The sequence below is a fragment of the Humulus lupulus genome, chromosome 9 (assembly GCF_963169125.1).
Source record: "Humulus lupulus chromosome 9, drHumLupu1.1, whole genome shotgun sequence".
NCBI classification, from domain to species: Eukaryota; Viridiplantae; Streptophyta; class Magnoliopsida; order Rosales; family Cannabaceae; genus Humulus; species Humulus lupulus.
In genome coordinates, this window is record NC_084801.1 from 86954404 (window position 1) to 86971396 (window position 16993).

A 16993-nucleotide genomic window follows, 5' to 3' on the forward strand; every position below is an offset into this window, starting at 1 on the left:
GACGGTTCTTGTTGACCGAGGCACTTGGGTGCAAAGACCTTTCCCGCCAGTTTGGCCCTGGGGCGTGCCGGGGCTTTCCATTCCGTGACCGCGTCCCCTGCGGATCAATCGGGTGGCCTTGTCCTGGGACGGGGCGCAGCTTCTCTTTCCTAGGTAACGGCCGTGAACGTGCCCCGGCTTTCTCGACGAGGGTGGTCTTCTCCCGGGTCTTCCGTCGCTCCTTGTCCGGGACTCCTGGAGCCGGTTCGGCAAAAGGCTCCGGGGGGCGGACCGGGCTGGCACCTCTGGGGACCCCGGCTTGCTCTCGGGGAGCGGGCTGCTGCGTTTCTGGAAGTGGGCCAACTGTGGGGTTGGCTGCCAGACCCTGCGCTGCCATGAGCGTCTGCAGGGCTTGGAGAGACTCTTGCATCCGGTGATGCGCCTCCGCCTACTCAGCGATCCTGGTTTCCTGGTCCAGGACTTGCTGCCTTAGTCTAGTCACCTCCAAATCCTGCTGATCGGCGCGGGGTGTCCTGGGATCCGCTGCTTCGTCGTGGTACTCCCCCTCATTTTCCTCCTCATAATACTCTTCTTCGTTTTCCACCTCGTACTCTGTCTCACCCTCGTAGTCTTGCGACTCATCTTGATGAGATGTCTGAGGAGGCACGTCCTCGGGCAGGTCCTGAGGAATATGCTGAGAAAGCAGCGAGTCTCCGTTGCCTTTCTCTGGATTGGTAGGGTCGAAGGTGGTGTGTCATGTGTTCACCATCGTAGTAAAGGCCTGACGTTGGCACTAGCTTCCTTCAGCTCTCAATGAAAGCACCAAACTGTTAACCGAGATTTTCGACAACTCTATTAATGGGTAATGTTTACTGATAATAATAATGAAAAACAGAAGATTGACACGGGGTTTTTACGTGGTTGGGGCGTTAACTAGCCTTAGTCCACGAATCTATATTATTAGAGCTTAAAGAAGCTTTTACAATGGAGTTTTCTCTCTATATCTTGACAGAGTTTCTGTCTTTTTCGTGAATAGGAGACCCTGTTTACAGTGCTCTGTAGCTTATATTTATAAGTTGATGGGAATACCGGGTCTGGGCCGGATCCGACCCAGGCCCGTCGGGGAAACGGATACAAGCGGCCTTTCTAGTGGAGGCCCAATACAAAAAGATACAAAATACACGAAATCCAAACCAGCTAAGGCCCAATAGGTTGACCTTAGAACTACGTCTCGCCCGACAAAACGGCGCTTTGGGTCTGATCACTTCGAGTCACGAGGCAGATTCAGGAGACAAGACCAGTCAGAGTACTTGGCTGCGCAGTCCTGACACATCGGCGTGCAATCCCGAGGTGACCTTTTCTGCAGGTGAAAAGTGGGGACAACGCCCACGTGGAATGAGGCGGCTTCAGGGTCCTGGACGCTTGGCCCCTTCAACTGGGGGTGAGGTGATCCAGGTCCGTTTACTGTTGTCCCGCTTCATTTACCACAGGCCCGGACCGTATCAGGGTCTGGGACCAGGACGCGTAGGATGCGATGGTCCGAGCGCTCTGGACATCGCCCGGACTATCCTTGCTGAGGACGGACCCGGAGGGACATCCTGGACCCCTCCAATGGGCCCAATCTTGAGTCCCCGGTCCGTACCCGTCCCCTTGGGCATTCTCCATACCAAGAGATCTTGGGCGGGGTCCACATGCTGAGCTGGCCCTCTGACAGCGGGCCAAGATGAAGGCCCCGAGCCCATGCAGGAAATGGGGATAACAATTTCGAATTTAATTTTTTTTTTTTTGCCATAATTAATTTTGTTTCCGACTAATGAGAGACACTAACTATATTTAGAAATTGACATGCATTTGAAAAATAAAAAGTTTACAATATTATTTTTTCATAATAAATACATGTTTTTCATCAGGTAACATTTCCAAAATTTTAAAAAAATTAAAATTTATTTTTAGAAATATTAATTAACAACTATAAATATAGACCATTGATCTTAATCAAATGGTTAATATTAAAGTAACGATCCATGAGCAATAACCATTAAGAGTGCACTCATATATATATATAATTCTAGATTACATTTAATAATATTTGATATTTTTTTAAATGACATGTAATTTAAATAAGTACAAACATGACTAACATTAATTATCGTTATTTAAATATTCGGTAAATATTTTATAGAAATACAATTTAAGAGCACATACACCAACACTTACATTATCATTAAAACATTTTTAAACTGAGAAAATAAATTCCCTCCCACACAAATGCATTGCTAAAATGCAAATCATGGATTAGTCCAAATCTTTATTCAATTCTCGTTTACGTACACAAACATGATGCGCAGACATAAATTCTTCTAGCGACATTTTGTATGAATTGTACTTCTCAAGGTGGCCTGCACAATTTTCTTATTGTGCATACTTGACCAACAACACGTGCCTTTGAATTGCACTTCAACCTAAATTTTGGCAAGCATGAGAACAAACAAATGCCTCAATTCGGAATTTTATTCATCTAGTAGTTCTGCATCACTGTAACACATAAGTGCCACATTTAAAAAAAAAACTACAAAAAAATTGTCATAATTTAAAATAAATATGAATTTAATGTTTTAATTTATGTGCGAGTAAAAGTAATTAATTATATTTAAAAAATAATTTTTTCATCAAATATAGTTCTTTTATGCACGTAGATATAAATGGGTGGTTTTTCCAACACATAATATATGTGTGAAAAATTTATGTCGACTATAACAATGTTAAGCCCATGGTTGAGTTGGAACCCATAAATCTTAACATACTATTCAATACTAATAACTAACTTTTTATTCTCCTATTATCTAAACTACAATAGCTAGTTGATCGAAGATTGGTGCTTGAAAAGAGTCACCATCTTGAAGGATCGTACAAGAGTATCTCAAATCAAAATGATGTGTGGATATTAATCTACTTGTAAAACTATGAGTTACTTCACTCATTATTGAAGGTGGCTGTCTTTGTCAAAACCAAATTATTGATTCTACATTTTATTTATTTGTGAATTCTTACCAGTATTGAAAATAATAGAAAAATATGATATTATAAAATTGATATAAAATAACAAGACACTCTAAATGAAAAGTAATACAAGGTCAAGGACAAACCTCCATTGAATGCTGCCAACATGGTTGTCAAAGAGATGAAGAGCGTTGCAAGTCCCATAATCAACTTGAAGGGTAGTGAAACGAGGACTTCGACTTTCGGATAACTAGATGTGATAATTGACAGGAATGTTAACGTTGAGAAGAAAGATGAAGACAATGCTACAGAATTTAACCGATTTGAGTTTCTTCCTTCATTGTCATAATAAGGGGCACGAGAGGCAGTGATTAGAACTCCAACAAAAATAAGTATTGAAACCATTAAGCATGATTTACTAGTGCTTTTCATCCAACGGTCTCCTTCTTTCAACAAAGAGGCATGTTCTGTATTGAAAACTTCTTTAGGAGTCAAGCCCTCTGAATTTTTCATATGGGCATATGATGGTAGCATGGTTGAGTTGGAACCCATAAATCTTAACATACTATTCAATACTAATAACTAACTTTTTATTCTCCTATTATCTAAACTACAATAGCTAGTTGATCGAAGATTGGTGCTTGAAAAGAGTCACCATCTTGAAGGATCGTACAAGAGTATCTCAAATCAAAATGATGTGTGGATATTAATCTACTTGTAAAACTATGAGTTACTTCACTCATTATTGAAGGTGGCTGTCTTTGTCAAAACCAAATTATTGATTCTACATTTTATTTATTTGTGAATTCTTACCAGTATTGAAAATAATAGAAAAATATGATATTATAAAATTGATATAAAATAACAAGACACTCTAAATGAAAAGTAATACAAGGTCAAGGACAAACCTCCATTGAATGCTGCCAACATGGTTGTCAAAGAGATGAAGAGCGTTGCAAGTCCCATAATCAACTTGAAGGGTAGTGAAACGAGGACTTCGACTTTCGGATAACTAGATGTGATAATTGACAGGAATGTTAACGTTGAGAAGAAAGATGAAGACAATGCTACAGAATTTAACCGATTTGAGTTTCTTCCTTCATTGTCATAATAAGGGGCACGAGAGGCAGTGATTAGAACTCCAACAAAAATAAGTATTGAAACCATTAAGCATGATTTACTAGTGCTTTTCATCCAACGGTCTCCTTCTTTCAACAAAGAGGCATGTTCTGTATTGAAAACTTCTTTAGGAGTCAAGCCCTCTGAATTTTTCATATGGGCATATGATGGTAGCATGAACTTCTGCACTTCCTGCAACATTAAATGAATTTATATATATTTGAAATGTATCCTATTGATTTCAATGGTCGCGTGGAGAATTGGGTTATAATTTAGAAATCATAAATTTTTATATCCTTACCTTGAACCATGATAACTCTTGTTGCATCTTTAGAGCTCCTCCAAATTTTTCGTTGAATTTATGTGAAGGTGGCAATGTTGCAGCCAGGTGTAATATGTTGTTATTATCATCATCTTGAAATGTTATGATGACATCCTTAATTGAGCCAATCTCATGTATTAAATTGAAGATGTTTGAATGTCGATTCAATACAGCAATATGGAATATGGTTCTATTTTTTTCATCGACATCCCATACCAAATCCGGTTGTGCACGAATAAGCTCAATCAAAAAATGAAAGTTGCCTAATTCGGCTGCCTCAAATAATAAGCTTGATGGTCTGTTAATTAGTTTGTTTACCTCCAAGTTTGGTAAACGTACTAAAATTTCATTCCATAGGCCTCTAACAAGTTGAAGAGCTTGATTTTCTTTATTCAGACTCTTTTTGAACCAAGGTAACAGACCTGGGATAATATATAGCATAAACCACACAAATTTTATATTGTTTGGTTTAAGATTAATTCGTAATTGCTATCTAATGGAGCGTCCATCCAAGCTCCATCTATTTGAGGAAGCCCTATATAAGTAACAAGTAGTGCAAAAAATTTACCAAATAGTGATAACGTTTTTATTCATAAATTTTTTATGACTATAAACGTCATCATTAGAAAATAATAATAACTTTTTGTACATAAAATATGATAAAATTTATTGTGATTATATATTATTGACATTGGGGAGGGGATTCAAATCTCGTACATCTTTTTTGTGAGAAAATGAATTTTTTCGCACGGAATTTCTTTTATTAATAATGATATTATGTTAGTAAAAAAAAATCAGTTTTTCTCACAAGCTCTCTTACGATGAAGTAAGATTTTTTGAAGTGATGATTTCGTTTGCAAACTAGCTACTCCAGTTTCTGACTAGTGATGTTTTTTTTTTAAGTGAATGAAGTTTATTCACAAAACTAGTAAAATGACTTTCTTAGGAGAGGAAAGACCTAAGCGAACAACTTTTAGATGTCCTAGGGCAAACAATATTTGTTTAGTTTTATTTAAAAAGTTTATTAAATATATTTATTAAGTTTTTATGATTGTCCTATATATAAATGAATAAACAATATTATATTTATATATAAAAGAATAACATAAACATTTTAGAAGATAAATTTTATTCTAATTTCATATATAATTACATAGTAATACTATTTGTACACATAGCTTATATATAATGTATTTATAATATTTTTTGTTATTTAATATTAATATATATTTAATTAAGTTACATTAAGTAATTAAAAAAACATGTTAAAAATTAAAATTATGTGTTATACAATATTATAATAATGATATTTTACAATATTTAAATTGATATTAATATAATTATTAAATATAGTCTTCTATTAAATATTATTATAATAATTATATTTTATAATATTTGAAATTATATTAATATAATTAATAAATATCTATTTTTAATAACTTTTGAATATATATTTCCTTAAATATTAGTAATATTTTGTTAAAATTAACACAAAAAAAAAACTGTTATTCACTTTTTATATAGAAGATATTTTAATCATTTTTCATAGAAAGACGTACTTGAGTTGTTGTCGTTGGAGCTCTTCCATTTCCATAGTCTTGGAGTTTGGTGACAAAAGACATAGGTTTTTCTAGCTAAAATATGCAAGGCAGTATCATTATTCACATCACGGGCAATTGCGAGTTCACTGTCCTCTTCAAGCATACGCAATGCCAGACCTGTTCAAATATATTGATTACAGCATTAGAGTAGCTGTCTTAATATATATTGATCACTTATTGTTAATTTTTTTTTTTTTGAGTTATATAGGTTCCCTTACCGTACAAATCAGAATGGATACATGTGAAGAAAATTCCCATCCATTCGCCCTGCTCAAGAATCTTCTTGGTAATAGGATAGAGAAACCATGACATTTTACTATGCCCAAACAAAGTGGCCATGTAAAGTGGTGTCATTCCTTGGCCACCTCGAACAAGTGGCAAATTCTTATTTTTGTTCATAAGAATAATGGCAATATCTATGCTTCCGGTGATAGTGGCATAGCAAAATGCCGTGTTGCCTTTGCAGTCCTGTAAAGCCAGATCATCTTCCTCCATCAAGTTCACCAACTCCTTCACCAAGTGAAGGTTTTTTGCTCCAGCCGCTACGTGAAGAATAGTTTCTTCTGCCCTTGTGATTGCGGTTCGTAACAATCGACTATCTTTCTTTATGATTCTTAGTACAGTTTTAATGTCATTCTTCAATACAGCTTTGTTAAGAGGAGGAACCGTTTGTAGATATTCTTGTCTTGCTTCTTCTGCAAAAGAAAATTATTAAACGTATAAGATAAATCATATATTATATCCATAACACTTCATACAAATTCTAACAATTCTTCAGCTACTTGAGGAAAAAAAATCATAATGCTATGTTTATATATAATTTATTGTTGTTAGTTTTTAGTAAAAAAATTGATATAATATAATATTTATTGTGTAAGACTCAATCTAAAATTAATAACTTATTTAACGTATGTCTTTTATATAAACAACTACACAAATTAAAATTATAAATGACCTATTTACTATTCAAAATTACAAATATATATACATTAAGTAACTAATGTTATTCTGTTCCAGAAAAAAAGCCTAATATATTCTAATTTCCTTTCTTATCCCTTTTAGAAAACAACAAAATACAAATAATAATTTTGATTATTTTATATTTTATTTCCATATTTAGGAAAAAAAATGTAAACAAAAAAGTCCTTAAAGACAATAAGACTTTCATAGTAAAATATATGTATGAAAATTGTGAATGAAATTACTGTGGTGGTTGTCTCACATTTCTTTTGAATATCTTTCTTGTAATTTTATTTATTTAAAGGTAGGGAATCTTCTGTTATTGGTACGTGGATAGTTATTATAATCTAATTTTTATTAGATCTGCAAAATTTTGTATTTTTTTAAATAATTTATTATGCCAAATTATATAAAAACATGTACATTATTTGTATCCTATTTTGTCACAATAAATTATTCAAAATTCCTTAATAATTTGCGAGATGTTTTAAATAATTATAATGTACACCGTTATATAAAGCAAAATTAGAATTATAACCACGCACTCAATGACAAGAAAGGTGTTGTAGAGCTCCCCTATAAATGTATAGTATATGACTAGTTCAATTTTTTTTATCACCATGCTTTGCTTAAAATGTTATATTATTTTAGGTTTTTTTTTTAAAATATACACCTTATATCTACCAACCCAATTTCAAAATTTTAAATTTGAGGTGTGTGGGAGACTAAACCAGAGAGACTATATTTGGTGGGAAACAAAGATATGAAGCATGATCAGTTAAAAAAATGTGAGAACTAAAAACTTAAATAGATAAAAGTGTATTTTGTAGGAGAGAAAAATGAGATGGAAAATATAAGGATTGAAAATCCTAAAGAAAATACTAAATTATTCTTATTATGTCATTAAAATGATTAGGTTGCTTAATTACTACAAAGTTTGTTAAGAGTTCAAGAACAACCTTAAAAACACTAAAAAGTGTTCAAAGTTACCCATAACATTCAATCCAATTATATAAATGTCCAAGACTCAAAATTTATGAAGGCAAAGAATATCAGTAGCAACCCTCTTCGATGATGGTATAAAAGGTCGACGATAGTTGGTTGATTTTGATATGTGATTATGGTATTGTTTTTTGTTTTGGGTTTTAATTTTAATTTTAGATTTGGGTTTTTGATTTTTGGTTGACTTTTAGATCTTGTGATTATAGTGTTCTTGGTTGGTTTTCATGATTCAAAAAGTAAAGAACTATGTCCGACTCATTGAATTTGAGTACATTTAATTGGAGGTACATTTGATGGAAGATATACACTGTTTGGGAGTATGTCTTTTGGTTTGTTCTTTGAATTTGATTGGGCTAGATCTGGGTCCTCCTTGATGTTTGAAGCCTTTGTTTTTCAGACTTAAAAGAAAGATGGGGGGAAGGAGAAATAGGCAGGATCCTTGATGGAAAACCTAGACCCCGAGTTCTTGTTTGGTATTTGAATTTTTCGTTTGTCATATTCAAAAATCATGGTTGAGATTTCAATATGTGGGGTATTTTGATTTTTTTTTTCAGCACAATATGTGGGTTTGATAGACTATTTCATTATTTAAGTTTTTATTTAGTTGTTCTTGTTTGTTTATGAATTTGTTAAATTTATTTTCATGTTTTGTTTGTATTTTTAAAAATAATAATTTTTAGATGAATTTTTAATATTTAAAATTAATTAAATATAATTTTAAAATAATTAAATATATTTTAAAAATTAATATTTAATAAAAACTAATAGTACTTTTTAGGTAAAACTAACTGTATTAGGCCATCTCTAATGAATGATGTATATTTTGTATCAAAATTGATCTAAAATATGTGTCAATGTTATATTTGTCCCACTATTTAAATTTATACTACAATAAAGAAGGTGCAAACTAGTTCTAAAAGCCAATACATATATTAAAATTTATTGAAAATATACAAAATAATTAATTTTTTTATTGAAAGATAAATTGAAAATTTAAAATATTTTTTAATTAATAAATTGTATTAATGAGTGACAAAAGAATAAGTAAAGAAAATAATATTTATTCTGAGTTAAATTTTAAAATATAACAGATTTGAAACACATTTTAGACCACCAATCAACATCATTTTATAGAAATGCGCTAAAAAAAATTAGCACTTTCATAGGACTCCATATGCTCTTATGATTATATAAAAAAAAAAAAAAATTTACCTAAATGTTAGTTCAGCAACTACTTTGAAGTTTGAAATATTAGGCAAAATACAAGTAAAAAAATTCCAAAAAGGTCTAAACAAATAGAAAAATAAAAGTCCAAAATAGTTTTTTGTTTTTTACATTTTTATTATTTAATAAGTTTTCATATGTCAGTCAAAGTTTTACTACACTTGTTGCTTTCACATCTCTCGACTTTATGAATCACCGTACAAGTTTAGGTTTTCTGCACAATTTTTTATGCGTTGTGTTTATTCCAAGGACAACTTATAATCTTTTCACTTAATCTCATCTCCAATTAAATTAGCTAAATCTTATTTTTTAGCTAGTTAAAAAGTAATTTATTTTGTATTTTTTATCTCTCCAATGATTAATTTTAATTTTAATTTTATCTAAAATTTAACTAACAAATAAAGAACATGACTAATTCATTTGTTTGTCAAATAATATTAAAAAAATTCTCTCCACTCATTTTTTCTGAATACACGATTGGTCTTTATATTTTATTAAATTATATTTTTAAATTTTATATTTTACAAAATAGATCAAAATAGTACCTTAGACTTGACTTCGATAAAAATATTTTCAACTATAAGAACAATTTTCGGATCATTAGTGATTTGATGTGTTCAAAAAAGTTGAAAAAATAGTCAAGAAGCTGGAAATAAAATATTATATTTCAATTTTCTTTTACCAAAATTGGGTATAAGATAATATTTTGATCTATTTTATAAAATGCATAATTTAAATTATTATTTAATTAAATACAAAACTCAATCAAGTATTTGGAATAAGCCCAAGTATCAATCTGGTATTTACCATGGTCTATTTTAGGGGAAATAAGTACCACTGGTTTATTTTGAAAAAAATATAAACAAAAAAAATTAAATTCATAGATATGTAGTCATTTATGCCCCTATTAAATTGACTTACACTTATGCAATGAAAACGGAAGCAAGTTAACATAAATTACTGTTTAACCCGACCGCTTTTGTTTGTAAGCACCATGATATATATATATATATATATATATATATATAAATAAGACTTCTAGTTGGATACTACTTATAGATGGGTACTAATAATTATGATGATTTAGTAACATAATGATTTAGTATAACAAGTCACCAACAAGTAAATATTTTTTTTCTACATTAATTTCGAATTTAATTAATTTTTTTTCCTATAATTAATGGTGTTTCGAACCAATGAGAAACAATAGCTATATTTTGAAATTAGCATGCATTTGAAAAATAAAAAGCTTACAATATTATATTTTCATAATAAATACACGTTTTTCATCCGGTAATCTTTCGAAAAATTTGAAAAAAATCAAAATTTACTTTTAAAAATATTAATTAACAACTATAAATATGGATCATTAATCTTAATTCAATTATTAACATTAAAGTAACCATTAGGTAATAACCATTACACCTATATATATTATATATAAATATATTACATATAGATAATAGACAAATGGCAACAGTTCGAACTTCACAAGTTTTCGACAATATCCTTGTCAAGTGAAATATTAACTCAATGTGCTCTTGAAATGAGAAAAATAATCACTAGTAAAAAAAAACAGTGGTGGTCGGAAAGATAATTATTGGACGAGATAATACAAAAACTTTGATATCAAAACAGATAATAAGTTGAAATTAAAGAAGCAAAATAAGATATACATAGACTAAAATAAAGTTTGAAACAAAATAAGATGGAAAATTTCTGTGGTGCAACTTAGAAAATGAAATCTATTGCTGTAATTCTTTTTGTTTTTATTCTGTGAATAATTTTCAGTCCAATTTTTGTTTATCATTTTGTATATTTTAGTTATTTAGAGAATATATAAAATTTTAAAAAATTCTTAATAATTTAAAATAAAATAATGTTAAAACATATTATTTTTCACCTACCTAGGATAAATAATCACTTACACAATAAATTATTTGAATTTCATTTTTGGTATAAAAATTTTCTAAAAATTTATAAAATACTTCAAATAATTAAAGCATATTCAATCGTACAAAAATTTGTCACCGACGTGCTAACAAAAAGATGTGCGACGTGCACCGGTACCTTTTTGTGGGTTGCACCGTATAAATACCCAGAGAAGATATAAAATAAATTAAAATAGACTTTCAAGTAGAAAAAGTTTGATATCAAAACAGAGACTCACTAGAATCTTCAAGTAGGTGATGTAAAGGCCGATGGCGCTGATCCAACGTTTCTTTCAAATCTGTGTCGTTCATTGATTTTTCTTTCGACAGTATTCCAATTTCGATCTCAGCTGCATCTTCTAGCAACCCTTGGGTAACTCCGGACTCAATATCTTCAACTCCCATTTTCTCTGTCATGAGTTTGGTATACATATAAATATATAATTATTATATGTATATAATTCAACACCTTTTTACTGCGCTTTCATGAACAAGATGCCAAAACATGTATATGTATATACACCGGTAGTAGAGGAGAACCATAAATTTCAATTTAACGCACCTTAGCTATCAAAGAATCGTTCCGGCGAAGCAATATTATTGAATTATATTTAAGATATCCTGGTCGTCTTGTATTGCTTTCAAGCTTTATAGGAAGGGAAAGCTGGTCTCCTATTGCTTGTCCTTTTATAATAAATATTTATAAACTATGCCTAAGTTTCAGACCATTGGAATAATATTCTTAAAAGTTATGGTTTGACCAAAATACTCCTCTCGTAATGACCTCCTTTCCTCATTTTCTCACATGAAGGCAGGTCCCCCAACACACACGAACCATCCCAATGGCAGTGGCGATGGCAATGGCACACCCCTACAACGCACTCAGCCCACTGCAATGAGCTCAACCCAAGTGACACACCCATCTGCCATTGACGCTGACACTTATTGCCAGGGCTCTATTTTTTTTCTTATGTTTTTAATTATTTAAAATTCTAAACTTAGATTCAATTAATGTAGTATCAAATGTTTGTTTAATGTATTTTAGACTTAAATGCATCAGTTAGAATTGATTAAATCTTTGGCTTGTAGATGTTCAAAATCTGGGTTAGGGAATCATTTCCATGCGATTTGATGTGCTATGATGCATAGCTAAAAAATGAAGAAATGTTGCACGAAGTAGGCTCAAAGCAAAATGAACAGGAATCGTTATCATTTTCCATCGTTTTGCATCGAGCATGAATCGTTTTGCCTTATTGATTTAGCCCTTCTGTAACGAATAATATTCATTTAGTAACCTTGAAATTATACGGCATCCTGGTCAAATTGGGTCAACAAATTTTTGAATATAATCAAATATGCTTAAGTGATAAGTAAATAAATAATTAAAATATTATATAAAATTATTTCATAAAAATAGACTTACTTGTGTCTTATTCTAATCGTCAATATGTTATAATTTTATAAAAAAAATTAATTTTGAAACTATAAAATAATTAAAAATAGATTTATATAAAATTAAAATTAAAATAGTAACTAAAAATGTTTTTTCTTTTCCTCTTTCTCTCCTCCTTGTCTCCTTATCTTATATCATTATTTCTCAAATTTCAAACTAAAGAAAAGAGCCAACTAGCACTAACTTTTCCTAGTAATTCCAGCGACTATTCATCGAGATCGACAGTAGGGTTAACAACAATCAGGACTGACTAAAGGGTAGAGTGAAAGGAGCCTGGCCCCAAGCTCCCAAAATCTCGCCCAAATTTTTTTATTGAAAAAAGCCAATGTTTTTTTTTAAATAAAGGCCTAATTTTTTTTACTTAAAAAAAATGCTTTATTTTTCTTCATGGTTGGGTCGGCTCAAATGTTATTCTTAGAAAAAGCCCTATTTTACCTAAGGCCTTTAAAATGGTTGGGTCGGCCCTATTTTTGACAGAGATTTTTTTCATGTATAAATTTCATCATACAAAGTCTCCATCATTCTTAAAAAATCCGTAAGGATATGTTTATGTGACAGTAATTAAAGAGAGAAAGAGGTACAATCAGAAAAGAAAGGATGTAGTTCGAGAGGTTCACACAGGATAGTTCTTGCAACCGTAGTTCACATGGGGATGGCAAGGGTGGGGACATCTTACAATAGTGAAGGAGAGTTTGGGTGCATTGTTTCTATCTTCCATATTCCAAATTTCAAATGATATGCTCAATGGTATCAAGATCCACCTATGTTTAATCTGATTTTGAATTGGATTTTGGCACATGATTATTGATAATATTTATTGGCTATTTTTTTAATAAAAATTTGTTACTTTTTTCCAATATTTAGCTCTTGGCATTTGGATATTGTAGCTTGATTTGTGGATGTATATTGTGGTTGTTCTAACAACCAGAGAGTGACAACCAGAGAGTGACAAGGGAGTAGTCTATAAGAGAGAAAATAAAATAAAGTAATTTTTTTTATTAATAAAAATATGTTTTTTAATTCTTTTTTATAAATTTAAAAATTTAATGATTGGAGGAATCAAGTATGACATTTTTCATTATTTATTTTTCAAATAAATTTTAATTACTTATTGTTGACCAGTGTTTTGGTCAACGACGTTGAGTCAATTTATACAACAGAAAAAGATTTAGAGAATTGAAATCAAATAAACAACACAAAATATAAGGCCTAGATTAATTTGTAAGGGCCCTAAGAGTTGGTAATGACCTACGTCCACTTGCACTTTTATTAATAAAAGTAGTCTTAGACTGAAGATTAAGAAGAAAAATGGTTCAACTGAGTTTCTTGAGCTTGAGAGATAATACAATACAGTAGGGTTTTGTAAGTAAAGTGCACTTAAAAAACTATAATGATTGTGAGAGACATATATTTATAAAGATCCTTATTGGGCTATGGCCCTTACAAATTAATCTAGGCCTTACACGTGTAGTGTGAGATTTTTACAACTAATTACAAATTCAAATAATACGAGAAAAATACATTCAAATATCAGTTACAAAAATATCTTGATATATTAATGTCTCATGAAATTCGGATACTCTGGTGAAATTTTCTTGCATATCGAGCAGAGACTATCTCTGAGTAGCTTCAATGGATAGTGCTTATTTGCCTCTGGTTGAGAAGTACATTTGGAACAAGCAGATTATGAGTCCTTGTGTTGGTCTGGCTTCCACGAGCAACCATGTCACTTCAACCAGCTCTCAACATTTGATGTTATTTTATTGCCACGTGTCTTCTTCAAATACCACGTCACTCAGTTCAAAAATTGGGTTAAACATTTGCCCCCAAGTTTATCCTATTGCGACCAGTACTAGATAAACTTGCATGCTATCACCAGGTTGGCGCTTTTTCAAATTCTAACACCTTTAAAATTCATATTACCTTTATAGGTCATGATCACACTTCCTAGGTGAGGAGATTGATGACTTTTGGGCTCCCAACACAATCTGTACCACATTTTGAGGCAACAATGATGGTACTTTTTGGGAAAAGGAGGTAAGTTTTGCTCTCCCATGCGTGTGACGTCATATCAACTAGAATCGCTGATTTTATAGGAAAAGATATGTTTGGAAAGTAAGAAAATGGTTTAGGCTTCGAGATATACCTGATCGTGTTGAAACATTGACAAAATTCTGAAAAATCGAGGAGATACCGCTTGTTCATTTCTGAAAAAATAGTGGGAATTTTTTCTCCAAAAGGTAAATGGAAAGTTTTCGCAAAAAATAAAAAAAAAATTAACTACCTTCTAATCCAACCTAGCCTATGCTCGAGCATAGAATTGTGTTTCTTGAGCAGCTCACATTTATTAGGCACACACACAAACTGGTCGAATAAATCACTTCCTCTTTACTTGTTATCAGATTTACGCACGCAATCACTGGGGTAGTGATTATTCAATCGACTTGGATTTGCTACAAATGTTGGCCAATGATGTGGAACTGATTCGACCAGACATTGATCTCAATCGTGATATTCTGAAACCTACTAATGAATCTGGTGAGCATTCTCATCTTGATTTTCATTTTCTTCTCGGTCAAGATTTTTTCCGAATGATTGAGGAAATAAACTAGGGAATAAGGAAATGCCTTCCTACTCATTGGAGTTTTGTTATCTACCTTAACTCTATTGATCCGACCAGTGAAAGGACAATGAGCAGGTATACATTTGTTGAAGAGGTGGTAACTATTGCTTTCTATTCCCCAGATATGGCTAGATTAAACAAATAACCAGAAAAAGATCGGGTGCAGATCCCTAGGTCACAAGGAATGCGATCAATGAACAACAATCACAACAGGAACAAGCTCCACAACAACAACAAAGGCAGTGTCTAGAACCACAACAATAATAGACATCGCAAGAACTAGAGTAGGTGGTTGACACTATAAGGCTCTATGCCAAGTGGGGGCCTCATAAGAGGAAGAACGTGCCCCGGTACATAGTTTCTGCCAGTACCTTCATGACCAGCTTTCTTGGGGGGTACCCCAACAAGTAGGGAATTAGGGGGATAAACATGGTTGTTCCCCAGGACGACCAGGGCGCTAACCTTCCTGGTGGAAAATTTAGCGCCTGGTCACGCTACAATATTCAAGCAGGCACCACTCTTCCTCTCCATGGCTACTTTAGGGAGATTGCTAACTACTTCGACATCACCTTATTTCAAATAACACTGAAGTGATATCTAATGCTCTCAGCATTATATATATTTTATTGCATCCAATGATGGGATGCTCCTACTCCTCACAAGGTTCATTACCTCTTTGACTTGAAGTCGAACCCAGGCCAACAACATATGAGATTCTTCTATTTCAGACATATTCACACAACTAGGGTGTTCCTAACAGAGCCAACATTTAGGAGCAACATGGGTGGTTATTTTAAAGAATATTTTCTGACGATTGACCTGGTCGTAGATAACTTGGCCTTTCAATGAGGAGGTAATGATAATCCGTACTTTTTCTTTTTCACATTCCTTCTTGACATTACTGCTCAATATTATTTCTTTTATTGTACCTTAGGTCTGTTGGAAAAACCTCTTCCTACGCCGAACATGGTAAGACGAGCAAAAGCCTTGAACAAGCTTTCTTCCGAGTAGAAAAACTGCACACTGTTCTTGAGGAAGGACAATTTGAGAGAGGTCGGTCTGCTTAACAGTCACCAGAACCGTGAATGAGGCACTACTGAGGGTGCGACTGATAGAACAACTACTAGCCTGACAGTTAGTGAGGAGGTTGGGCGATCCGAACAACCCCGAGTACCCCTGTTCCTCAAAGGAGGAGGAAAACATGGATTAATATTAGGGAGCAAGAGAATGCTCCTCTTCCAAGAGTTCTAGTACCTTTTCCAGGCAAATGGAAGAGCAAACAAGTGCTAGAGGAGGAGGAAAATCCTCTGGAAATGTGTTCCCATTCTGATTCCGATGAGGAATTTCTATGTAATATAGGTTGTTGGCAAACTATTTAATTCTATTAAATGATAGAATAAGCTTTTTGTTGGTGGTCGTTTGGTATGTTCGACTTTTTCTTTAATGTTCATTCATAATTTTTTGCAGCAATGTTTGAGTCAGAAATCTTCAACCTATATGCTTCACCTCCAGCCTCGGCCAAATGAGGCATGAAAAGAAAGGGGACTCGTTAAGTCGGCTCGAGCAAAGAGCCAACCACCAATAAACCAAGGAGCAACCCACCTGCTTATGCCTCTCCTACGGCTGTAACGTCCCAAATTTCCTAATAAGGCTTAGGGCCTTGATTAGGGGGCCAGGATGGAAAATTATGGAATTATGTGATTATATCATATTTATGTGTATCATTATGTGATTATGTGAGTTATATTATAATATGACTTGATATGCATGTTTAGGGGT

General features: G+C 32.7%; 1 protein-coding gene and 1 long non-coding RNA gene across 6 annotated transcripts; one reads left to right on the plus strand and one right to left on the minus strand.

The window, feature by feature from the left end:
• Positions 1 to 2116: 2116 nt before the first annotated feature.
• Positions 2117 to 11802, minus strand: LOC133802666 (uncharacterized). 5 transcript variants are annotated; one of them, XR_009877420.1, is made up of 8 exons: positions 11701 to 11802; positions 11378 to 11548; positions 6240 to 6716; positions 5980 to 6138; positions 4400 to 4842; positions 3888 to 4290; positions 3126 to 3229; positions 2117 to 2441 (listed from the first exon to the last, which is right to left on the minus strand). XR_009877420.1 is itself a non-coding variant. In XM_062241019.1 (8 exons), exons 2-8 carry the CDS (start codon positions 11541 to 11543, stop codon positions 2498 to 2500), a joined length of 1854 nt encoding a protein of 617 aa, XP_062097003.1. In that variant the 5' UTR covers positions 11544 to 11548; positions 11701 to 11802; the 3' UTR covers positions 2117 to 2497. The 5 variants fall into 5 exon arrangements, 3 of the variants coding, with proteins under 3 accessions (XP_062097003.1, XP_062097002.1, XP_062097001.1); XR_009877419.1 differs by having other exon boundaries at positions 2117 to 2514; XM_062241019.1 differs by having other exon boundaries at positions 2117 to 2514; positions 3126 to 3314.
• Positions 11377 to 12312, plus strand: LOC133802667 (uncharacterized). Its single transcript, XR_009877421.1, has 2 exons — positions 11377 to 11511; positions 11950 to 12312. It is a non-coding gene; the product is annotated as an uncharacterized LOC133802667 (long non-coding RNA).
• Positions 12313 to 16993: the final 4681 nt, after the last annotated feature.